At 43.3% G+C, this 26,532-nt stretch overlaps 1 protein-coding gene across 1 annotated transcript; it reads right to left on the bottom strand.

Annotated features, from left to right (window-relative positions):
* Positions 1-913: 913 nt before the first annotated feature.
* LOC138677068 (uncharacterized) lies at positions 914-21,976 on the bottom strand. Its single transcript, XM_069766901.1, has 3 exons — positions 21,911-21,976; positions 12,848-13,513; positions 914-1,211 (listed from the first exon to the last, which is right to left on the bottom strand). Exons 2-3 carry the CDS (start codon positions 13,488-13,490, stop codon positions 1,090-1,092), a joined length of 765 nt encoding a protein of 254 aa, XP_069623002.1. The 5' UTR covers positions 13,491-13,513; positions 21,911-21,976; the 3' UTR covers positions 914-1,089.
* Between the last annotated feature and the right edge of the window lie 4,556 nt (positions 21,977-26,532).

Genomic DNA, 26,532 nt, shown 5'->3' with positions numbered 1-26,532 from the left:
CTTGGTTTTTTTTGCGGGACGATGAGTTGTACCTTTAAAGGACATCATACTCTTTACCATGTGATGCATTGGAAAATGGGAACAAAATTCCAAGTGTGGTGAAATTCCCCCCAAAAAAGTGCAATTCTGCAATTTTTTTATTTTATTTACCTTGTCCATTATAAGGTTAATCTGATCTGGCAATATGATTTTCCAGGTCACTACGAGTATGCAGATACCAAACATTTATAATGATTTTGTTTTACTTGAGTGGTGAAATTTTTTTTTTTAGGTTTTGTCACTATTTTTCATAATGTTTTCATTTTCTGGGATCTGGGTGAGGGCTTATTTTTTGCGGGGCCGAGCTGCTGTTTTTACTGATAAAATGTTTTGATCGTCTTGTAGTGCAAATTACTGCAATGTTGCGGAGATTAAAAAAAAAAAAACTTAATTTTGGCGTTTATACTTTTTTGTTACGCCGTTTACTGATTGGATTAATTTACTTCATATTTTGATAGGATGAACGCAGCTATATCAAAATATGTGTATTTTTTTAAAATATTTTTTGTTTTATTTATGAGGCAAAACGGGGTTGATTTGAATTTATGGGTTTTTTTCCCCACATTTAAAAAAATATGTATATATTATTCTTTAGATTTATTAGTCCCCTTTGGGGACTTGAAGTTGGGATCATCTGACAGCACAAGTTATGTGTAGGGAAAATCACAATCACAGGAGGATAGTAATGACAGGCTCAGGGGTCTTCAGCAGGATACCCCGGTTGTCATGACAACCCATCGGCGCTCCGCGATCGTGTCACGTACAAAGGTGGAGACAGCGACGCCAGCGCTGATTAGGTGTTGTGACTCCGTCACCCAATCACAGCCCCGGGGAGGGCGAGTGCGGACGCCGCGGGAACTGATCCAGCACAGGAGGCGAGTATAGGCTTTATTATGTTATCGGGGCCGAACATTGAATTTTGGAAGGGGTTGTCCTAGTAGCGGACAACCCTTTTAAAGATTCATATCCTTTTGAGAAACTTTTGTCTGCCAGGTCTTATCATGTAATGTCTCTTGAATAATAGACCAAATGCTAAACTCCACCGCACCGTTAGTCTTGTATCTTAGGTTCCTGTTCGTCGCACCCAAAATTTTCCACCTTCCAATATTGAGTGGACCCTTCGGTCTCTGAACAAGACTCCGGTTCCTTTTTGACCTTGATGGGGTGCACACCTGCAACGAAAAACAAGGAGATTCTCAACATGAGCTTTGTTTTATGTACACCATGGCTGGTAGAGGTGGAACCACAGAGAGGGATCTTCTCGTAGAATACTTGGAAGGACACATTAGATGGGGAATTAGGTAAGAGGACACTAGTTTTTGTACTATAATAGTCCATAAGGAAAAGTAACTCCCACTAAAAACAAATGGGGGCTATGTGTATAAATCAGAGGTTCACAAGTCGAGAGACGTTAATGGGAGGGCCAGTCCTAGAATGGGCAAAGTAGGTGGACATGGCTGCCTTAAGAAGGTTGGAGCCAGGGGCAGAAGGGTCCTGGCTCGTAGACTGCAGTGCATCAATGGAGTAGGGACCTTCTTTGCTGCTTTTTACAAAGTTTGACTCATGTAGCTTTTGTCCATAGGGTCAGCACCTGGGACGTAATTTCAGGGTGTCGATGAATTGCCATAGCACCCAGGTGGCTACTGAAGGTCCTTGTGGTGGCCATCTTGGTCCTACTGTGAAGCTCAGCCACAAGCTGGTGTCCAGAGCAGACCATGATTTCTACAATATACTTCAGTACTGTGCTATTCAAGATACAAAACAAGTGATTAAATAATTACAAATTCAAGTCCCCTAGAGAGACTTAAAAAAGTGGGTTTTTTAACTATTAAAAACAAATTAAAAACCAAAATTAAACCCATTTCAATTTCGCCCTCTCCAAATGACGACATAAAAATAAATAAAAACAACCACGTTAGATATCACAATAACAACAAGCTATAAAAAATGTTGCATATACCCCATATAGGAAAAATAACAGCCCTCAGACAGCTCCATTGTACTAACAAATCCCCCCCAAAAAAAGTTACGGGTCTCTAAAAATGGTGACACAAACCAAATATCCAATTTTTTTTTTTCACCACTTAAAGAAAACCTGTCACCAGGTTTTTGCGACCTAACCTGAGAGTCGCAAGATGTAGAGACAAAGATCCTGATTCCAGCGATGTCTCACTTACTGGGCTGGGGTTTTTATTAAATCACGGTTTTATCAGCAGGAAATTATCACTAGAGAACTAGTAAACTTGTTGCCAGGTTGCCTACTCCCACCCACACTGCTGATTGGCTGCTTCCTGTTTACACTGTGCAAAGGCAAAAAGCTGCCAATCAGTGGTGTGGGCGGGGTTATAAAGAGCTCAGCATTCAGAGTACTGCTAGATCTGCACCATAAAAAAACAGTCTTTAATCAAAACTCCGCCATGCAGTCGCTGGAATCAGGGTCTCTGTTCCTACACCATGCTGCTCTCAGATTACATATAAATTAAAAAATATTACTAAGAATAGATAAATAGACCCATTTCAATATCAATAAATCTTGGGGGTACCAAAAATATACCATATCACAGCTATTGCCACCAAGTACAAAAATAAACAGTATCTACCACGTTATGCCAAATTTTAATTCAATCTTTATTAAAACAGTTGACAAACAAACAGAAAAAAAAGAAATCCCATAAAAAACCCTCAACATAGAGAAAATCTAACAAAGAAAGGCACCTATAGAAAGTACAAGAAGACACCATACTAACCATGTGCCATTATGTACTGAACAACACGGCCCAGTACCCCAACGCGCGTTTCACGTGCAGCTTCATCAGGGGAACAGTGTTCCATACCTGATATCCTAATGTGTTAATGGGCGTGCGTGGTTGGAGTCCTGGAAGTCACGCTGGGCATGACAGTGCAGTGAGAGCTTCAATTGGATGCCAGGCAAGGATGGGGACGCAGTGATGACGCAGCACACTGCAACTTTTGGGACGTTGGCCAAGGAGGGCGATTTGGCGATGGATGCCGCACACGTGCCCATTAACACAGCAGTGTGTCAGGTGTTGTATAGACTACACATACCAGTATGGAACAGTGCCCCAGTACCCCCTGACAAAGCTGCATGCGAAACGCGCGTTGGTTTACAGGGCAGTGTGGTTCAGTACATAATGGCACATGATCAGTATGGTATCTTCTTGTCTTGTTTTTTTATGCGTACCTTTTCTTTGCTAGATTTTCTCTCTGATAGGGGGCTGTGTATATAGACTGGCTATGTTTGGCTCACTACCAACAGTTGTTTCGATTAGAGGCATCATACACATGTTATGAAGCTTGTTTTGTATATAATATATAATAATATAATATTGTATTGTATGGAGGATGGTTTATAAACTTAGCTTCCACTTTATACTCATGTACCATGATTCTTTATATTATCACTGTGTATGTATAGATTATTCATGTGCCCTACTGATTTGTAAGCACACTGCCCTATTCTGTTTAACGTTTTTCTTAAGGGTTTTTTAATGTGTTTTTTTTTAATTCTGTTGTTGTGTATGTTTGTCAACTATTTTAACCCCTTTACGACCAATGACGTAAGACGAGCATTTTTAGTACACATAGAAGGGCTGCAGCCCTGCTATGTGTAACACAAACGATCAGAAGATCGCAACTTCCAGTCTCCTAAAAAGACTATTGAAACATGTAAAAAGTTTAGAAAAAATTTTAAACCGCATGTTGCTCCATTAAAAATAAAACAATTGGGGCGTGTCCTAGCTGGCCATGTGAGTGGAAGCAGGGAAGAGTGCTTCCGCCGGGTAAACTCACCTAAATCCGGCTGGCTGAAGGTCCGGAGAGTGCAGCGATGCGGAGCGGCGGGTCCAGAGTCGGCAGCGATGACCAGGAGGCGGCAGAAAGACGCTGGCACCAGCGATGCAGGAGCCGGCCAAGATGGCGCCGATACTAGGGAGGACGCCGAGAAGGAGAACGCTGCATGTCAGCGGCGCATGGAGGTGGCCGCAAAGCTGCAGCAGTATGCCAGAGTGGAGGCTGCTGAGGAGGCAGAACCAGGATCTGGAGCTGGAGCTGACCAGGAGGAGGAGGAAGCAAGCAAGGCTGAGCAGCATGAGGAACAGAGGGGGAAAGAAGGAGGCAGCATGGCTGGAGCTAGTGGGGGACCTGAAGCCATATCACAGGGAGAGGAGCCAACTCTAAAGGTACCTTCACACTAAATGATATCGCTAGCGATCCGTGACGTTGCAGCGTCCTGGCTAGCGATATCGTTCAGTTTGACACGCAGCAGCAATCAGAATCCTGCTGTGATATCGCTGGTCGGGGCTAGAAGGCCAGAACTTTCTTTGGTCGCTGGATCTCCCGCTGACATCGCTGAATCGGCGTGTGTGACGCCGATTCAGTGATGTCTTCGCTGGTAACCAGGGTAAACATCGGGTTACTAAGCGCAGGGCCGCGCTTAGTAACCCGATGTTTACCCTGGTTACCATCCTAAAAGTAAAAAAAACAAACGCTTCATACTTACCTACCGCTGTCTGTCCTCTGGCGCTCTGCTTTCCTGCACTCACTGTGAGCACAGCGGCCGGAAAGCAGAGCGGTGACGTCACCGCTCTGCTTTCCGGCCGCTGTGCTCACAGCCAGTACAGAGAAGCACAGCGCCGAGGGACAGACAGCGGAAGGTAAGTATGAAGCGTTTGTTTTTTTTACTTTAAGGATGGTAACCAGGGTAAACATCGGGTTACTAAGCGCGGCCCTGCGCTTAGTAACCCGATGTTTACCCTGGTTACCGGCATCGTTGGTCGCTGGAGAGCTGTCTGTGTGACAGCTCTCCAGCGACCAAACAGCGACGCTGCAGCGATCCGGATCGTTGTCTGCATCGCTGCAGCGTCGTTTAGTGTGAAGGGGCCTTTAGAGATGTTATCACACTGATCTCTTCATGTCAGCAATCCCTGAACTCCTTGGCCCAGCAGATGCAGGAAGTTAAAGGGGACACGGCACAGATTAATGCAGCCCTACAGAAAATGGACAAACGTATAGGAGTGGTGGAGGAGAGGGTGAGCACGGCAGAAGATCACATAGTGAAATTACAAAAAGCTGAAAAGAAGTTCGCCCAAGCAATAGCCGAGCTCGCTGCCAAAAATGAGGATCTGGAAAATAGATCCAGAAGAAATAATATACGTATAGTGGGGCTGCCTGAAAAGACTGAGGGGAGAAATCCCACTGAGTTTGTGGAGACCTGGCTGCTGGAGAAGATTGGGAACACAGTGTTGACAAAAGTTTTTGCTGTTGAACGTGCTCATAGGGTCCCGCCGCAGCCCCCTGCCCCAGGAGCAAATCCCCGTACCATGCCTGCTAAAATACTGAACTACAGGGACAGAGACATTATCCTCAGAAAGGCTAGAGAGATGGAGGATCTGACGGCTGGAGGTAAAAAAAAAAAAATCACCATTTATCCGGATTATTCCGCTGCGGTTCAGAAACAGCGGATGAAGTTTACTGGAGTCAAGCGGCGACTGAGGGAGCTGGGAGTGCAGTACTCAGTGATGTTTCCCGCCAAGCTGAGACTGGTGGCTTTTAATAAGACCCACTTTTTCTTGACACCGGAGGACGCTACCCAGTGGCTTGATACTCATGAGAAAAAACTTAAGGGAATGGGCGACTGACATTTCGGCGAGATCCAGTTGGGATTTGTTTTCTCTGTCGATGGAGGAGAGTTCTGCGCTCGTTAGCAATGGTTAAAGAGTTGAGCAACTGTTGGGGGTTTTGCTGGGCCATATTGAAGGAATGGCCGGAGGGGACAGTACCAACTACTAAGTACGGGGGAGGAGGGTTATGCTGGGTACTGTGAACTGGTTTGGTACTTTTTCTATATGTTAATATAAGTTGAAATGTTAAGATACAATAAAGTGAAAGTTGGGGGGGAAATTGTGATTGCTATGGCAGCGGGACGCGAATGGAGAGGGTTAAGTAAGGGAGAGTGTTCGCAGTGGGCAGTGGAGCCCCACTCTTGATGAGAGGAAGAATGCGTTATATTGGGGGGGTTAGGGGGGCAGGTTGGGAGGGGGCAGGGGGGGTGGGAGGGTTGAGGCAGCTCATACTTGGGAAATTGGATACTTTAAGAAATGATGAGCCACATGATGGGAGATTGTATTAAAATATTGAGTTGGAATGTGAGAGGTCTGGCGGATAAAACACGGCGGGCGGCAAGTCTGCAGTATGTCCGAGAACAGAAGGTCTCAATGATATGCCTGCTGGAGACACATTTAGTGCGGGAGAGGGTGAACATATTGAATAGGCGCTGGATACAGAGGGCGTATCATTCTACTTTCTCGACGTATTCTAGGGGTGTGTCTGTGTTAATACCTGCGGGGGTGCAGTATGAGGAGGTAATGGTAAAAGAGGATGTGGATGGTCAGTATGTGGTGGTGAAATGTAAAATGAATGGAGTATTGCTGTGTATAGTGGCAATGTATATTCCGCCCCCATACTCAAGCAAGAAGATAAGAGAGGTGCTGGAGAGGGTAGAGCGCTGGGGACCGTTACCATTACTAATTATCGGCGACCTTAATAATATATGTGATGACTTTTGGGACAAAAACAAAAATCCCCAGAATAGAACAGGGGGACATATCACTACGTTTGGGACCTATGTCCGGGAAGTAGGTATGATTGATTTATGGAGAGTTAGACATATTGGGGAAAGGACGTACTCATGCTACTCGCTAGCTCATGGTACTTTGTCTAGGATTGACTTGGCGCTGGGTAACTGTTTACTGGACACGATGGTAGGGAAGGTGAGATATTTGCCTAGGGCTCTTTCAGACCATAGTCCAGTTGAGGTGGAATTTCGGCCGGTGGGGACACGGATCGGGAGCAGGAAGGAGTGGAAGATTCACCCTAATTGGCTACACAGTATGGACTTGGAAAAGATAAAGAAGGAGTTGGTGGAATTTTTTGAGATAAATGAGGGGAGTGTAGACGTGCTTACTGTGTGGGAAGCCATGAAGGCGTACTTGAGGGGACTGCTGTTCAGGGATATTAGCAGGTGTAAGAGGAAATCAAGAGAGACAGAGAGGTTGGCGGTTGATGGGCTGAGGATAGCCGAGGATGAGATGGTAATAGCGGGTACTCCGGAAGCTGGGAGGAGGCTAAAGGCAGCTCAGAGTCAGTTGGAGGAGGTATTGCTCGGTAAGGCTGAAAGGAAGAGGGAATTCATGAATCTGGCTTTTTACCAGGAGGGCGAATCTGTGGGTAATTTGCTATCGATGGTGGCTTCTGCCCAGAGAAACACTTCCTTTGTTCATTCTTTGGTATCGGGGAGCGGTGTGGTTGTCTCTGAGACTTCAGAGATTTTGGACATTTTTGCGGATTTTTATGCGGACCTATATTCCTCTCAGGTAGATGGGTCGGGGGAGGACACGGTGGCGTTCCTTGAGGAATTGGAGCTCCCAAGGCTGAGTGACATAGATAGAGAAGATTTGGAAGCTCCCATTACGGAGGAGGAATTGGGTCGGGCACTGCAGTCTATGGCTAATGGGAAGGCACCTGGCGTAGATGGATTTCCTGCTGAAATTTATAAAAACTTTGGGGAAGTGCTGATCCCTAAATTAAGGGTACTTCTGGAGGAGGCTAGGAGTGGCGGTCGTCTACCGGCATCTATGCGGGAGGCCATAATAGTGGTGATTCCTAAGGAGGGGAAGGACCCGACACAGCCGGACTTATATCGGCCAATCTCCTTGCTTACTACAGACGTTAAACTTCTGGCTAAGGTGTTGGCGATGAGGTTGACAAGTGTTATTTCCGGCCTGGTGCACTCGGACCAGTCTGGTTTTATGCCTAATAGGTCCACTGCGATCAACTTACGAAGGCTGTATATGAACTTGCAACTCAGATCCGACAACTGTGGCCAGAGAGTTATTGCATCTTTAGACGCTCACAAGGCGTTCGATAGTGTGGAGTGGGGATATCTCTGGCAGGTGCTCCGGAGTATGGGGTTTGGACCGCAGTTCATATCCTGGATTCGACTGATGTACTCGATGCCGATGGCTAGGGTTAGGGTAAATGGGGAGTTATCATGAACAATTCAACTGGCTAGAGGGACGAAACAGGGGTGTCCACTCTCTCTTTTGTTTGCTCTGGCTGTGGAACCACTGGCTGCTAAGCTTCGACGGTCTGATGAGGTGACTGGGTTTAAATATGGGATGATTGAAGAAAGGGTGGAGTTGTATGCGGATGACATTCTGCTATTTCTGGCTGACCCGGGTACGTCCTTGGAGGGAGCCATTGGGATTATTGAGCGTTTCGGATCGGTGTCGGGATTTAGGATAAACTGGAGTAAGTCTGTCTTGTTTAAGGTGGATGATGATGGTGGGGAGCCACTGGAGGATGGGCGACTGGAGGTGACTAGCCAATTTAAGTACCTTGGAATATGGGTATCTATGCCTGTTACTGACTATATACATAGAAATCTGACTCCAATCTTAGGTGTTCTTAAAGCGAAAGCGGATGCTTGGCTTAAACTGCATTTATCTGTGGTAGGTAGGGTGAATCTTATTAAAATGATTTTGATGCAAGGTGGATAAAAATCAATGTTTTTTTAAAAAAAATCAAAAAAATCGGATTTTTTTTATTTAAATCGGATTTTTTTTATTTAAATTGGATTTTTTTGATTTAAATCGGATTTTTTTTATTTAAATCGGATTTTTTTCAATAAACTGCTTTTTGAGGAAAATATTTTACCATCCAAAGGTTCTTCCATCATGAGATAAAGCTGAGTTGTTTAACTCAGTAGAATAAAGGCTGTATATGTGTAACATTCACAATGCCATGCTCTTCCAGAGGTTTCTGTAGGATTAGTGGGCAGTTTCTCTCCTATATTATCACAGACGCTCGCTTTACTTACGCAGTTCTCAAAACTGAATTTGACTCCGCAAAGGTCCCAGCCTCTTCTTCACGGCAAAAATGTTACAACATGAACAGAGTTGAGAAAAAGACCTTAATCCTATTGTTCTACAAACCTATGAATACAGAATCAACCCCTTCAGTGCCAAGTCCAAGAAGTTAGACAATATGTTTCTGATTGTTTGGAGTGGAATAGATCTGCACAACACAAGAAGAATGTGAATCTAAGTGTGAGGATGAGGAAGGGCAAGCAGACAAGAAAATGAAAGTGAAACTTTGAGCACAATACTGCAGCATAGCCACAGACAGACAAGTCTGGATCTGTTTGTGTGTACGATCTGAGGTTTATTACATTCTTTCCTTATAATGGCAGCAGGCCGTAAAAGAGACCCCAGTTTGGGAATATTTTAATGAAGCTCCTTCGCATATCGGTAAGGCAGGCATGCGTGCAAAATGCAAACGATGCAACAAAGAGATGCAAGGCCTGGTGGCGCGAATGAGGCAACATCATGAGAAGTGCGGTGATGAAGATGAGTGGCATGGATCATGAGAAGTGCGGTGATGAAGATGAGTCATCTTCATCACCGCACTTCTCATGATGTTGCCTCATTCGCGCCACCAGGCCTTGCATCTCTCTGTTGCATTGTTTGCATTTTGCACGCATGCCTGCCTTACCGATAGGCGAAGGAGCTTCATTAAAATATTCCCAAACTGGGTCTCTTTTACGGCCTGCTGCCATTATAAGGATAGAATGTAATAAACCTCAGATCGTACACACAAACAGATCCAGACTTGTCTGTCTGTGGCTATGCTGCAGTATTGTGCTCAAAGTTTCACTTTCATTTTCTTGTCTGCTTGCCCTTCCTCCTCCTCACACTTAGATTCACATTCTTCTTGTGTTGTGCAGATCTATTCCACTCCAAACAATCAGAAACATATTGTCTAACTTCTTGGACTTGGCACTGAAGAGGTTGATTCTGTATTCATAGGTTTGTAGAACAATAGGATTAAGGTCTTTTTCTCAACTCTGTTCATGTTGTAACATTTTTGCCGTGAAGAAGAGGCTGGCACCTCTGCGGAGTCAAATTCAGTTAGGTAGAAACTTTGATTTAAATCACTGATTTAAATCAAGCCTTACTGACTAGTGATTTAAATCGTGATTTAAATCAGTTAGATTTAAATCAAATCCACCCTGTTTTGATGCCAAAAATACTGTATATTCTTCATAATGTGCCAGTTTGGATACCACGCGGGAGATTTAGACAGATTAACTCTCTGTTCAGGAATTTGATATGGGGGAGACAGCATCCGCGTATCAAACTGGAGACACTTCAGCGACCCAAGGAAGATGGGGGACTGGCATTGCCTAACCCTGAAATATATTTTCTTGCAGCCCAGAGTCAGCATTTAAAAGGCTGGGCGCATGAAGGGTCATCTGGGGCAGTACAGCGGCTGATGGAAGTGGTGACAAAAAGAAGGCCAGTGGTACAATGTTTGGAGGATGGATCCCTGGGGGCTCTGGGGAAATTATACCCGACTGTGTTGTTGATACGCAGGCTGTGGGGTAGGCTGAGACATATACGGGGGGTCACGGATTTGACTAGATTCTCACCGCTATGGCGTAACAGCAACTTACAGGAGTTTGAGGCACTGGGGATACTGACAGAATGGCAAGTCAAAGGGATTCAATACGTGTATCAAATAATTGAGCGAGGTGAATTGAAATCATTTTCCCAATTACAGGCGGAATTTGGTCTTGGGACTGTGGGGGAATTTCAGTATTTGCGGATGAGGCATGCTTTTGGAGCTCAGAGTAGAAACGGAGGTATTGGAATTCAGAGGGATATAGTACTGGAGTATGTGTGTAATGAAGGGACTACTGGGGGAGTCATATCTACTTTGTATAAAGATCTGTTGCACATTTTCCTATTGGGGTTTCCAATAATGGCGAGAGCTAAGTGGGAGAGGGATCTGGGTCCAATGGAGAATGAGACTTGGGAGTCGGTGCTAGAATGGGTCCCACGATTGTCACTGAGTGAACCGTATAGACTGTCACAGCTCTATGTGATACACAGGGTTTATAAGTCTCCGATGGTGCTATATAAGGCAGGTTTGCGTGATGATTCTGAATGCCCGAGGTGTAAAACTGCAGATGCTGATATACTCCATATGATGTGGACGTGTCCGAGACTGGCTGCTGTTTGGGTGGTAGTTTTGAGTCGTATGGAAGGTGCGTATGGCTGTAAGGTGCCAAGGGATCCTATAGTGTGCTTGTTGGGATGTGTGGATGAGATTGGAGTGGAGAACAACCTGAAGATAGCTATAGCCAGATTGTTATACATGGCTAGGAAGGTAATAGCTCGAAATTGGATTAGGGAAGAGCCGCTGTCAAGAGGAGAGTTCCTCCAGTATGTGAAGCAGGGCCTGACACTGGAAAAGGGGTTTTATAAAAAAAAAGAGGGAAAATCGAAATGTTCAATAAAATGTGGTCTCCGTGGATTGCTATGGGATAGGGGTATTATAGAGGGAGAGTTAATTAAGGTTCCTAATTAATGGTAATGTTAAATGTGGCTTATATTATTGGCCGAGGGATTAGATAGTATATTGGTCTAATGATGGAAGTGCTAAGCAAGGTGAGCTGCTTTGTTGGGTGGGGTTGGGGGGTGGTGGGATTGAAGGGGAATGTTTGAAGGGGGGGAAAAAGCTTTGTATTGAAAATGAGAATGTAACATGTCATTTATCTCGTTATTCTTAATACAAATTTATTTGAATAAAAAAATAAATAAATAAAACAATTTAAAAAAAAGGTCAAAATTAACATATTTGGTATCGCCTCGTACAGAAAAGCCCGATCTATCAAAATATAAAAATAAACGAAAAATGAGAAAAACTAATCAAACTGCCTGAATTGCAATAACGGGCGATCAAAAGATCATATCTGCACCAAAATGGTATCAATAAAAAGGTCATAAAAATACTGTTTATTGTTTTACTTGGTGATAACAGCTGTGATTTTATATAGAAAATAAACTTGCTGACAGATTCAGAGAAATATAGATTATTAAAAAAAAAAACAAAAAAAAAAAAACAAACACCCAGGTTCATCAATTTCACCCTTTCTCCACCAGTTCTACATTCTCTACTGCTAGATTACCGTAGTTATAACTCATGGTGCCATTTATTGTGAGAGAAGCATCCAGCCATTTTTTTAAATGATGATATAGTATCCATCAGTTTTTTTTTTACCCCAACATTATGAGTAAGGCTTCTTTCACACTTGCGTCGGTACGGGTCCGTCGCTAAGTGTCGGCGCAACGTACCGACGCACGTTGCGAAAATTTGGCACAACGTGGGCAGCGGGTGCAGTTTTTCAAGGCATCCACTGCCCATTGTAAAGTCCCAGGGAGGAGAGGGCGGAGTTCTGGCCGCGCATGCGCGGTAGGAAATGGCGGACGCGATGTACGAAAAAAACGTTCCCTTGAACGTTTTTACATGCCGATGGTCCGCCAAAACAAGACGCATCCAGTGCACGACAGACGAGATCCGTTGGGAATACAAGTCTATGGGCAAAAAACGCATCCTGCGGGCACATTTGCAGGATCCGTTTTTTCCCCAAACCGACGCAATGCGACGTACGTCACATGACGCAAGTGTGAAAGTAGCCTTACAGTATATAAATGGGGTCAAGACTGTGGAGGCCCCCACCAGTCGACAGAATAAAGGGGCCAACGTTGAGGGCAGTGTCAGAGATCACTGCCCAGTAGGGGTGTAGACAAGGCCAAAACCTCGGAACGATGGCAAAATTGTTCAAAAATTAGTACGACTGTACATTTCACAAGAAACTTAAAACATTGTTTTTACTGTAAGGTGGGACACAGAGGAGGTGAGAAAAATGTAATATGTTGATACATACCGGGCAATGGTGGACTTTCCAGAATGCCATCTTCCGTTGGTTGACAGTCTTTAAAAACAAGGATTGAGTTTACTAGCGTGTGATCTGTCTGGGTTCCGACATCACGAAATTCTATTTCTGGCCATTGTGGATCCTCAAGTGATTCTTCCTCAACTTTTATTATCTTGAGGGATTCATAATCGTAGCTTGTTGAATAGTCTTGGCACATGTCTTCTTCCACTTTTATTCTATCGATTATTGGAGAATCGGTTTCATTGTGATGGAGCCTGTTGGTTCCTGTATCGAAACGTCTTTTTCTCTTTCTGATTCGGTCTTTTCTCAAATTCTCCTCGATGATACATTCGCCTTCTTTGACGTTTGGAAAGATGGAGGGAACGGCGTCGACTCTTAACGATCTTCCGTCAATGTTGATGATGTATGAATCGGTGCTGAAGTGGCACGAGCACAGACGGTATTTGTTCTGCTTGTTTTCATCAAATATCTTCTGGGCCAAAGCGTTTAGATCTTTAAAGATCTGACCGGTCTGCTGGAGCCATACTTTTATTCTGGAGATATCCTTCGGGAAGGGATGCAAAATGACCCGCCCGTTCTGGCCTCTTTTTCCAGTTTTGCTAACACATTGGTTTACCAAACAGCTAGGCATGATTGGGAATTTTTTTTAATACCCTGTATATAAAAGAGAAAAAATAATAGACTTGTAACATGAACCAAAATGTTAGAGGGGTTAATATGTTCTATGTACTGCCACAGACAAACTAGTCTGATTACATACTGACCCCTCCATAACGGGGCAATGGGTGGACCGGAAAGTCATAGTTGTACAAGTTAGGTTGGGTTCAAATAGCGTTGTCTCCTACAGTCAGTGGCTCTGGCGGTCGGTGCTTATGTGCGATCTCCACGTAAAACCAGATGTGGTATCTCTACTTACGGAGCTACTGACTACAATGATGCAGACGGAGTTGCTGTGTGCTCTTTTGCGCATCATTTTTGGCAGTATATGCCTATTGGAGGCGGCCAGGATGACCTAGTCAACTACGTCTTGCTTTTCTCCTGACTTCTACTAGAATCATAGCCTTTTTGTTAACTCCTACAGTTGTTACTAAAATTATTCAAAACCTCTTTATAAATCAGGCTTATTAGCTAAAGTTAAACTTTCTGCTGTTTGCAATAAATCAATGAATTAAGAACAATGTAAAGAGCTCAGAAATTAATATAACAAGTGGTTTCTCCAAATTCGGACTAAGATGCCACTTTTACTGACTACGGCAGTCTCAAAATTATTCAACCTCTTCACGTCAAGCGTCGTTGGCACTTATTACTGCCTCTCTGGCTGTTATGACGTATAGCTAGACACCAGCTTCTGGTAGCTTTCCTGAGGGATCTTAGCCCGTAAATCAAGGGCAATAACATCCAGGTCACTATTTTTTTTTTTATGTGTGTGCTACAATCACCTTTTACAAATCTCACCAAAGATTTTCCATGGAGTTCAAGTCAGGCGACTGTGATGGCAACTCCAGAATCTTCCAAGACTTCTTCTGACAACAAGGTTTGGTGGACTTCGAGATATGCTTGGGATCATAATCCTGAAAGAAGGTCCAATGATGCCCAAGCTTCAATTTAGTCACAGAAGGCGTGTGTTTTCTACCAGGATTTCCTGAAACTTAATTGAATCCATTTTGCTCTTCACACTCTGCAGCTTTTCAGTGCTAGAGAAAGCAAATCGGCCCCAAAGCATTACGGAGATACCGCCATGCTTCAGTGTAGGCATTACAAAGTCACCGCCATGCCTCACTGTAGGCACAACCGAGCCAACTCAATGCTTCGGTGTAGGAATCACCGAGCCACTGCCTTGCTTCATTGTAAATATAACTGAGCCACTCCTATGCTTCACTATATGCAACATCAAGCCACTCCCCTGCTTCGCTGTAGGAACCGAATCACTGAGCCTCCTCCATGCTTCACTGTGGGCATCATTGAGACACTGTTATGCGTCACAGACAACAAACCGATAGTTCGTTCTTCTATTAGATTTTCTTTTTTTTTTTTTATATATATTTATATATATATCAAGCACACCTAATTCACAGAATAAAGCCCTTGATTATTACATCGGATGTGCTTGAAACAACACCTAATTTGCAGGCTTGTGCTCTTATGAGGGATTCTATCCAGGGGAGTGAATAATTCTTCGACTGCAGTAGTCACTTATGCTGTGTTCACACGTTGCAGTAATTTTTTTTCTTTTTTGGGGTTTGAACGCGTTCATGGCAAAAATATACACCATGAACGCAGCCTATAAATGCCATTTTGCGTTGAATTTGGACGAATTGCAACTTACCGTATATTAAACCTGTTGCGCTATTTAACCAGTTCAAGACTGACCAGTCAACTATTCCCTGCATGACCAGGCACATTTTAGCTTTTTTTTGGTCATACATGGAGTTTCAAGAGTTGTATTTTTTTCCCCTTGCTTGAATATTCAAACAATTTTTGCCTTTTTTTTCATCATACTTAAGGCCTAATTTTCATAACATTTTACATATTTTTGAGGTGTAAAATGTAAAGAAAGAAGGTGAAATGTGTCTCTTATACATGTTTCCCCGACCACAAAGGAACCGCTGCGGAAAAAAAAATGCAGCATGGGCACAAAAATTGCAGAATGCATTTAAATAATGGAATGCTTTATGTAAGCGTTTCCGCAGCGGAAAACCGCCGAAAAAAAACGCTAAAAATCCACAACGTGGGCACACAGCCTTATTGATCAGTGTTTTTGATCTGCTTTTCAGCAGTGTCAGCTTTTGCCATTGGTGTTTCATCAGTGATTCTCACGGATAAAAAAAAAAAAAAATTATAAAGCTTGCAATGTTAAATACAGACAGAATACGGATGGCACACTGACGCCGTCCGTTCGTGAGTTTGGACCCATTGACTTTTGTGGATAAGTTTGATCTGTGACACCGATCAAAAATCAGACCCGGCTCTGTGATCTACTGCGCAAGAAAACAGACATATGACCAGGCACACGTATGTGAAAAATGGACGTCTGAATGATGCCAGAGGCCAAATTAAGACTTCTATGTTTCCTAGTCAATATAAGCAATAATGCACAGACTGACCGGGGGTCTCCGGACCCCAACATGACAGTGAGCTTACGGTTTCATTCAGACGTCCGATTTTTCCATGTATGAGAAAAACGGACCAAATATTTTGATCAGCGTGTGGTACGAGTGTCATCCTATTTTCTCACACAAACAAAAAAAAAAAAAACCAAACTCTCCACCTTCTCCTTTCTGGACAGTCCGTAAAGAACGTACTGCACTTAGATGTTCTCAGAGTGCAGTCCAATTTTTTTTCACGGGCCCCTTGACTTGCATTGCTGAATTTTAGGCGACACTGGGATCAAAATCGAGCATGTCTCCGCCATTTTCTCCGTCCACACAAACTCCAGAAACTCTGCGGAATTTCCATCCTTGTTTGCGGACCAGGTAGCACAATAGTGGCAAAAGGGGGATGAGATTTTAACAAATCTCATCTGCACAGTAAAAAGAAAAATGATGCAAAAATTGGGCTGACGGAAATTTTTTCGAGACAATGGCGTGGACACTGAAAAAAAGGAACCAGGTGCAGGCTGAACTCGGAGTAGATCCAATTAAATCATAAATTCAGGAAAAAAAACAGCCGCACTCTAAATTTGGATTTTCAAACGCAGATCATAAGCAAACGTTTATAGGAGTCACCGCGGTCAAACATAAGGGTGTCGAGGTAACGTTTCGACCCGGTGACGGGTCTTTATCAAACCTCGCTTAAGAGAAAATGGTTTAAGAAAGGAAAAAACCGCAGTACGGAATAACCAAGTATGGGCTGCTTAGGAGAGCTTTTAGTTTTGAAGATAAGAATCCGGAAAGGCACGGGAAGGGGGTACGGTCCCTATTGAAACTGCCGCTCCAGGCTGCCAGGTTCCCTGTGGTGCTTAACCCCTTTACCCCCAAGGGTGGTTTGCACGTTAATGACCAGGCCAATTTTTACAATTCTGACCACTGTCCCTTTATGAGGTTATAACTCCGAAACGCTTCAACGGATCCTGGTGATTCTGACATTGTTTTCTCGTGACATATTGTACTTCATGATAGTGGTAAAATTTCTTTGATAGTACCTGCGTTTATTTGTGAAAAAAACGGAAATTTGGCGAAAATTTTGAAAATTTCGCAATTTTCAAACTTTGAATTTTTATGCAATTAAATCACAGAGATATGTCACACAAAATACTTAATAAGTAACATTTCCCACATGTCTCCTTTACATCAGCATAATTTTGGAACCAATTTTTTTTTTTTGTTAGGGAGTTATAAGGGTTAAAAGTTGACCAGCAATTTCTCATTTTTACAACACCATTTTTTTTTTAGGGACCACGTCTCATTTGAAGTCATTTTGAGGGGTCTATATGATAGAAAATGCCCAAGTGTGACACCATTCTAAAAACTGCACCCCTCAAGGTGCTCAAAACCACATTCAAGAAGTTTATTAACCCTTCAGGTGTTTAATAGGAATTTTTGGAATGTTTAAATAAAAATGAACATTTAACTTTTTTACACAAAAAATTTACTTCAGCTCCAATTTGTTTTATTTTACCAAGGGTAACAGGAGAAATTGGACCCAAAAAGTTGTTGTCCAATTTGTCCTGAGTACGCTGATACCCCATATGTGGCAGTAAACCACTGTTTGGGCGCATGGGAGAGCTCGGAAGGGAAGGAGCGCTATTTGACTTTTCAATGCAAAATTGACAGGAATTGAGATGGGACGCCATGTTGCGTTTGGAGAGCCACTGATGTGCCTAAACATTGAAACCCCCCACAAGTGACACCATTTTGGAAAGTAGACCCCCTAAGGAACTTATCTGGATGTGTGGTGAGCACTTTGACCCACCAAGTGCTTCACAGAAGTTTATAATGCAGAACCGTAAAAATAAAAAATCATATTTTTTCACAAAAATTATATTTTTGCCCCCAATTTTTTATTTTTCCAAGGGTAAGAGAAGAAATTGGACCTCAAAAGTTGTTGTCCAATTTGTCCTGAGTACGCTGATACCCCATATGTGGCAGTAAACCACTGTTTGGGCGCATGGGAGAGCTCGGAAGGGAAGGAGCGCAGTTTGACTTTTCAATGCAAAATTGACAGAAATTGAGATGGGACGCCATGTTGCGTTTGGAGAGCCACTGATGTGCCTAAACATTGAAACCCCCCACAAGTGACACCATTTTGGAAAGTAGACCCCCTAAGGAACTTATCTAGAGGTGTGGTGAGCACTTTGACCCACCAAGTGCTTCACAGAAGTTTATAATGCAGAGCCATAAAAATAAAACAAAATTTTTTTCCCACAAAAATTATATTTAGCCCCCAGTTTTGTATTTTCCCTAGGGTAACAGGAGAAATTGGACCCCAAAAGTTGTTGTCCAATTTGTCCTGAGTACGCTGATACCCCATATGTGGGGGGGAACCACCGTTTGGGCGCATGGGAGGGTTCGGAAGGGAAGGAGCGCCATTTGGAATGCAGACTTAGATGGAATGGTCTGCAGGCGTCACATTGCGTTTGCAGAGCCCCTAATGTACCTAAACAGTAGAAACCCCCCACAAGTGACACCATTTTGGAAAGTAGACCCCCTAAGGAACTCATCTTGATGTGTTGTGAGAGCTTTGAACCCCCAAGTATTTCACTACAGTTTATAACGCAGAGCCATGCAAATAAAAAATATTTTTTTTTCCACAAAAATTATATTTTAGCCCCCAGTTTTGTATTTTTCCAAGGTTAGCAGGAGAAATTGGACCCTAAATGTTGTTGTCCAATTTGTCCTGAGTACGCTGATACCCGATATGTGGGGGGGAACCACCGTTTGGGCGCATGGGAGGGCTCGGAAGGGAAGGAGCATCATTTGGAATGCAGACTTAGATGGATTGGTCTGCAGGCGTCACATTGCGTTTGCAGAGCCCCTAATGTACCTAAACAGTAGAAACCCCCCACAAGTGACCCCATATTGGAAACTAGACCCCTCAATGAACTTATCTAGATGTGTTGTGAGAACTTTGAACCCCCAAGTGTTTCACTACAGTTTATAACGCAGAGCCGTGAAAATAAAAAATCTTTTTGTTTTCCCACAAATATTATTTTTTAGCCCCCAGTTTTGTATTTTCCCAAGGGTAACAGGAGAAATTGGTCCACAAAAGTTGTTGTCCAATTTGTCCTGAGTACGCTGATACCCCATATGTTGGGGTAAACCCCTGTTTGGGCACACAGGAGAGCTCGGAAGGGAAGGAGCACTGTTTTACTTTTTCAACGCAGAATTGGCTGGAATTGAGATCGGACGCCATGTCGTGTTTGGAGAGCCCCTGATGTGCCGAAACAGTGGAAACCCCCCAATTATAACTGAAACCCTAATCTAAACACACCCCTAACCCTAATTCCAACGGTAACCCTAACCACACCTCTAACCCTGACACACCCCTAACCCTAATCCCAACCCTATTCCCAACTGTAAATGTAATCTAAACCCTAACCCTAACTTTAGCCCCAACCCTAACTGTAGCCCCAACCCTAGCCCTAACCCTAGCCCTAACCCTAGCCCTAACCCTAGCCCTAACCCTAGCCCTAGCCCTAACCCTAGCCCTAGCCCTAACCCTAGCCCTAGCCCTAACCCTAACCCTAGCCCTAACCCTAGCCCTAGCCCTAACCCTAGCCCTAACCCTAGCCCTAACCCTAGCCCTAACCCTAGCCCTAACCCTAGCCCTAATGGGAAAATGGAAATAAATACATTTTTTTTATTTTTCCCTAACTAAGGGGGTGATGAAAGGGGGTTTGATTTACTTTTATAGCGAGTTTTTTAGCGGATTTTTATGATTGGCAGCCGTCACACACTGAAAGACCCTTTTTATTGCAAAAAATATTTTTTGCAATACCACATTTTGAGAGCTATAATTTTTCCATATTTTGGTCCACAGAGTCATGTGAGGTCTTGTTTTTTGCGGGACGAGTTGACGTTTTTATTGAAAACATTTTTGGGCACATGACATTTTTTTATCGCTTTTTATTCCGATTTTTGTGAGGAAGAATGACCAAAAGCCAGCTATTCATGAATTTCTATTGGGGGAGGCGTTTATACCGTTCTGCGTTTGGTAAAATTGATAAATCAGTTTTATTCTTCGGGTCAGTACGATTACAGCGATACCTCATTTATATCATTTTTTTTATGGTTTGGTGCTTTTATACGATAAAAACTATTTTACAGAAAAAATAATTATTTTTGCATCGCTTTATTCTCAGGACTATAACTTTTTTATTTTTTTGCTGATGATGCTGTATGGCGGCTCTTTTTTTGCGGGACAATATGACGCTTTCAGCGGTACCATGGTTATTTATATCTGTCCTTTTGATCGCGTGTTATTCCACTTTTTGTTCGGCGGTATGATAATAAAGCGTTGTTTTTTGCCTCGTTTTTTTTTTTTTTTTCTTACGGTGTTTACTGAAGGGGTTAACTAGTGGGACAGTTTTATAGGTCGGGTCGTTACGGACGCGGCGATACTAAATATGTGTACTTTTATTGGTTTTTTTTTTTTATTTAGATGAAGAAATGTATTTATGGGAATAATATTGTTTTTTTTTTTTCATTATTTTGGAATATTTTTTTTTATTTTTTTTACACATTTGGAAAAAATTATTTTTACTTTGTCCCAGGGGGGGACATCACAGATCAGTGATCTGACAGTTTGCACAGCACTCTGTCAGATCACTGATCTGACATGCAGCGCTGCAGCCTTCACAGTGCCTGCTCTGAGCAGGCTCTGTGAAGCCACCTCCCTCCCTGCAGGACCCGGATCCGCGGCCATCTTGGATCCGGGGCTCGAGCAGGGAGGGAGGTGAGGAGACCCTCGCAGCAACGCGATCACATCGCGTTGCTGCGGGGGGCTCAGGGAAGCCCGCAGGGAGCCCCCTCCCTGCGCGGTGCTTCCCTGCACCGCCGGCACATCGCGATCATCTTTGATCGCGGTGTGCCAGGGGTTAATGTGCCGGGGGCGGTCCGTGACCGCTCCTGGCACATAGTGCCGGATGTCAGCTGCGATAAGCAGCTGACACCCGGCCGCGATCGGCCGCGCTCCCCCCGTGAGCGCGGCCGATCGGCTATGACGTACTATCCCGTCCAGGGTCAGATAAGCCCAGGGCACCTCGACGGGATAGTACGTCTAAGGTCACAGAGGGGTTAAGCAGGATCAGGAGCTGAGCCTGTGCTGTGTGTTATACACCCGCCACCTGCCTTTATAGCTATGTGCACAAGACGTCTTTCCATCTGGATTACTCCTGATAAAGCGCCGCGAAACATGAACATAATGTACAACGATGTAAAACCGGCATTGCTGCGCACATGTTCACTGCTTCTTTTAACCCCTTCGGGTTATGTCATGTGATTCTACCGCATCACAGCCCCGGGACCGCAAGTGCCGACACTGGCAGCGGAGTACAGGGCTGGGCTGAACATTGAGATCAAGAAGAGGTTGTGCTGGTAGCGGACGATCACCCCTATAATACTAGACCTTAGGAATAGCCAGAACGGGGGCCACCTTGACGTGGTGGGACGGCTTTTATATTGTTTTTCTTATCAAAATTATGGTTAACTAAGCGTCCTTTGTTGTTTTCATGCTCTATTTCTATTTACTGCAGGGCATTTGCTCAATTTGTGTTTATCTCAGGTTTCACCATGCAACAAAGCGTCAGACGTCACACATCTGTGTCAATGTAAAATAATAATACAGAGTTATGGATTTTGGAAAAAACAAAAAAAAAGCATAAAAATAAAAAATAGCGAGATCAGGAAGGGGTTAAGCCCCCCCCCGCACACTCCCCTCCCCCTCTCATTGCTTTATGGTGCTGCTCCTCACTATCCCCAGATCTCTGGGTGATGTCCTGCTGACACCCACAGGTCACAGGAGGGAACCCCGAGCCCACCCTCCTAAACAGGGCGCCCACCCCCCTACACAGGGCGCCCACGTGTACCCCGGGGACCTGCACACACACAATACCTGCAGGAGAGGAGAGAGCCTGGTGACTAAAGGACCTTTGATGATGTCATGATCATGTGATCAGTCACGTGTGTGGGGGGAGTCTTCTCTAGTCTTTTTTCTCTCTCTGAGCAGAGCACAAACTCCAGTCTGGTGCCACCTAGTGGAAGCAGCGGGCTTAGCATGTCACTGAGCATCTGAACAATGGAAGGCTGCGAAACCTCAAGCTCCAAAAGTCACACAAGGAATTGCAGAAACAAAAAAATAAAAAAAAATTAAAAAAAAAAGTGTATGTGAAACACTGACATCTAGGCCCATATTTCAGGAACCATCATTATTCCAGGACCAGTCATTGTTTTCATAGGCACATAATAGGAGCAAATACATCGTATTCATTTTTTTAACACATTTTTTTTTTTTTTTACAATTAACCCCTTTACCCACAAGGGTGGTTTGCACGTCAATGACCAGGCCAATTTTTACAATTCTGACCACTGTCCCTTTATGAGGTTATAACTCCGAAACGCTTCAACGGATCCTGGTGATTCTGACATTGTTTCCTCGTGACATATTGTACTTCATGATAGTGGTAAAATTTCTTTGATAGTACCTGCGTTTATTTGTGAAAAAAACGGAAATTTGGCGAAAATTTTGAAAATTTCGCAATTTTCAAACTTTGAATTTTTATGCAATTAAATCACAGAGATATGTCACACAAAATACTTAATAAGTAACATTTCCCACATGTCTCCTTTACATCAGCATAATTTTGGAACCAATTTTTTTTTTTGTTAGGGAGTTATAAGGGTTAAAAGTTGACCAGCAATTTCTCATTTTTACAACACCATTTTTTTTTAGGGACCACGTCTCATTTGAAGTCATTTTGAGGGGTCTATATGATAGAAAATGCCCAAGTGTGACACCATTCTAAAAACTGCACCCCTCAAGGTGCTCAAAACCACATTCAAGAAGTTTATTAACCCTTCAGGTGTTTAATAGGAATTTTTGGAATGTTTAAATAAAAATGAACATTTAACTTTTTTACACAAAAAATTTACTTCAGCTCCAATTTGTTTTATTTTACCAAGGGTAACAGGAGAAATTGGACCCAAAAAGTTGTTGTCCAATTTGTCCTGAGTACGCTGATACCCCATATGTGGCAGTAAACCACTGTTTGGGCGCATGGGAGAGCTCGGAAGGGAAGGAGCGCTATTTGACTTTTCAATGCAAAATTGACAGGAATTGAGATGGGACGCCATGTTGCGTTTGGAGAGCCACTGATGTGCCTAAGCATTGAAACCCCCCACAAGTGACACTATTTTGGAAAGTAGACCCCCTAAGGAACTTATCTGGATGTGTGGTGAGCACTTTGACCCACCAAGTGCTTCACAGAAGTTTATAATGCAGAACCGTAAAAATAAAAAATCATATTTTTTCACAAAAATTATATTTTTGCCCCCAATTTTTTATTTTTCCAAGGGTAAGAGAAGAAATTGGACCTCAAAAGTTGTTGTCCAATTTGTCCTGAGTACGCTGATACCCCATATGTGGGGGTAAACCACTGTTTGGGCGCATGGGAGAGCTCGGAAGGGAAGGAGCGCAGTTTGACTTTTCAATGCAAAATTGACAGAAATTGAGATGGGACGCCATGTTGCGTTTGGAGAGCCACTGATGTGCCTAAACATTGAAACCCCCCACAAGTGACACCATTTTGGAAAGTAGACCCCCTAAGGAACTTATCTAGAGGTGTGGTGAGCACTTTGACCCACCAAGTGCTTCACAGAAGTTTATAATGCAGAACCGTAAAAATAAAAAATCATATTTTTTCACAAAAATTATATTTTTGCATCCAATTTTTTATTTTTCCAAGGGTAAGAGAAGAAATTGGACATCAAAAGTTGTTGTCCAATTTGTCCCGAGTACGCTGATACCCCATATGTGGCAGTAAATCACTGTTTGGGCGCATGGGAGAGCTCGGAAGGGAAGGAGCGCCGTTTGACTTTTCAATGCAAAATTGACAGGAATTGAGATGGGACGCCATGTTGCGTTTGGAGAGCCACTGATGTGCCTAAACATTGAAACCCCCCACAAGTGACACCATTTTGGAAAGTAGACCCCCTAAGGAACTTATCTGGATGTGTGGTGAGCACTTTGACCCACCAAGGGCTTCACAGAAGTTTATAATGCAGAGCCATAAAAATAAAACAAAATTTTTTTCCCACAAAAATTATTTTTTAGCCCCCAGTTTTGTATTTTCCCTAGGGTAACAGGAGAAATTGGACCCCAAACGTTGTTGTCCAATTTGTCCTGAGTACGCTGATACCCCATATGTGGGGGGGAACCACCGTTTGGGCGCATGGGAGGGTTCGGAAGGGAAGGAGCGCCATTTGGAATGCAGACTTAGATGGAATGGTCTGCAGGCGTCACATTGCGTTTGCAGAGCCCCTAATGTACCTAAACAGTAGAAACCCCCCACAAGTGACACCATTTTGGAAAGTAGACCCCCTAAGGAACTCATCTTGATGTGTTGTGAGAGCTTTGAACCCCCAAGTATTTCACTACAGTTTATAACGCAGAGCCATGCAAATAAAAAATATTTTTTTTTCCACAAAAATTATATTTTAGCCCCCAGTTTTGTATTTTTCCAAGGTTAGCAGGAGAAATTGGACCCTAAATGTTGTTGTCCAATTTGTCCTGAGTACGCTGATACCCGATATGTGGGGGGGAACCACCGTTTGGGCGCATGGGAGGGCTCGGAAGGGAAGGAGCATCATTTGGAATGCAGACTTAGATGGATTGGTCTGCAGGCGTCACATTGCGTTTGCAGAGCCCCTAATGTACCTAAACAGTAGAAACCCCCCACAAGTGACCCCATATTGGAAACTAGACCCCTCAATGAACTTATCTAGATGTGTTGTGAGAACTTTGAACCCCCAAGTGTTTCACTACAGTTTATAACGCAGAGCCGTGAAAATAAAAAATCTTTTTGTTTTCCCACAAAAATTATTTTTTAGCCCCCAGTTTTGTATTTTCCCAAGAGTAACAGGAGAAATTGGTCCACAAAAGTTGTTGTCCAATTTGTCCTGAGTACGCTGATACCCCATATGTTGGGGTAAACCCCTGTTTGGGCACACAGGAGAGCTCGGAAGGGAAGGAGCACTGTTTTACTTTTTCAACGCAGAATTGGCTGGAATTGAGATCGGACGCCATGTCGTGTTTGGAGAGCCCCTGATGTGCCGAAACAGTGGAAACCCCCCAATTATAACTGAAACCCTAATCTAAACACACCCCTAACCCTAATTCCAACGGTAACCCTAACCACACCTCTAACCCTGACACACCCCTAACCCTAATCCCAACCCTATTCCCAACTGTAAATGTAATCTAAACCCTAACCCTAACTTTAGCCCCAACCCTAACTGTAGCCCCAACCCTAACCCTAACCCTAGCCCTAACCCTAGCCCTAACCCTAGCCCTAACCCTAACCCTAGCCCTAACCCTAGCCCTAACCCTAGCCCTAACCCTAGCCCTAACCCTAACCCTAACCCTAGCCCTAACCCTAGCCCTAACCCTAGCCCTAACCCTAGCCCTAGCCCTAACCCTAGCCCTAACCCAGCCCTAGCCCTAACCCTAGCCCTAACCCTAGCCCTAACCCTAGCCCTAATGGGAAAATGGAAATAAATACATTTTTTTTTATTTTTCCCTAAGGGGGTGATGAAGGGGGGTTTGATTTACTTTTATAGCGAGTTTTTTAGCGGATTTTTATGATTGGCAGCCGTCACACACTGAAAGACCCTTTTTATTGCAAAAAATATTTTTTGCAATACCACATTTTGAGAGCTATAATTTTTCCATATTTTGGTCCACAGAGTCATGTGAGGTCTTGTTTTTTGCGGGACGAGTTGACGTTTTTATTGAAAACATTTTTGGGCACGTGACATTTTTTTATCGCTTTTTATTCCGATTTTTGTGAGGAAGAATGACCAAAAGCCAGCTATTCATGAATTTCTATTGGGGGAGGCGTTTATACCGTTCCGCGTTTGGTAAAATTGATAAATCAGTTTTATTCTTCGGGTCAGTACGATTACAGCGATACCTCATTTATATCATTTTTTTATGGTTTGGTGCTTTTATACAATAAAAACTATTTTACAGAAAAAATAATTATTTTTGCATCGCTTTATTCTCAGGACTATAACTTTTTTATTTTTTTGCTGATGATGCTGTATGGCGGCTCTTTTTTTGCGGGACAATATGACGCTTTCAGCGGTACCATGGTTATTTATATCTGTCCTTTTGATCGCGGGTTATTCCACTTTTTGTTCGGCGGTATGATAATAAAGCGTTGTTTTTTGCCTCGTTTTTTTTTTTTTTTTCTTACGGTGTTTACTGAAGGGGTTAACTAGTGGGACAGTTTTATAGGTCGGGTCGTTACGGACGCGGCGATACTAAATATGTGTACTTTTATTGGTTTTTTTTTTTTATTTAGATGAAGAAATGTATTTATGGGAATAATATTTTTTTTTTTTTTTCATTATTTTGGAATATTTTTTTTTATTTTTTTTACACATTTGGAAAAATTTTTTTTTACTTTTTTACTTTGTCCCGGGGGGGACATCACAGATCAGTGATCTGACAGTTTG

This window comes from Ranitomeya imitator, chromosome 4 (assembly GCF_032444005.1).
Source record: "Ranitomeya imitator isolate aRanImi1 chromosome 4, aRanImi1.pri, whole genome shotgun sequence".
Lineage (NCBI taxonomy): Eukaryota > Metazoa > Chordata > Amphibia > Anura > Dendrobatidae > Ranitomeya > Ranitomeya imitator.
Note: the sequence above shows the minus strand (reverse complement) of the source record. Positions and strands in the feature narration are given on the sequence as shown.

Excerpts from the sequence above, each read along its gene's own strand:
- LOC138677068 (XM_069766901.1), bottom strand. The coding sequence starts at position 13,490 with ATGCCTAGCTGTTTGGTAAACCAATGTGTTAGCAAAACTGGAAAAAGA. Across the intron at positions 1,212-12,847 it reads GGAAAGTCCACCATTGCCCG|GTGTGCACCCCATCAAGGTC; the intron begins GTATGTATCAAC and ends TTTTCGTTGCAG.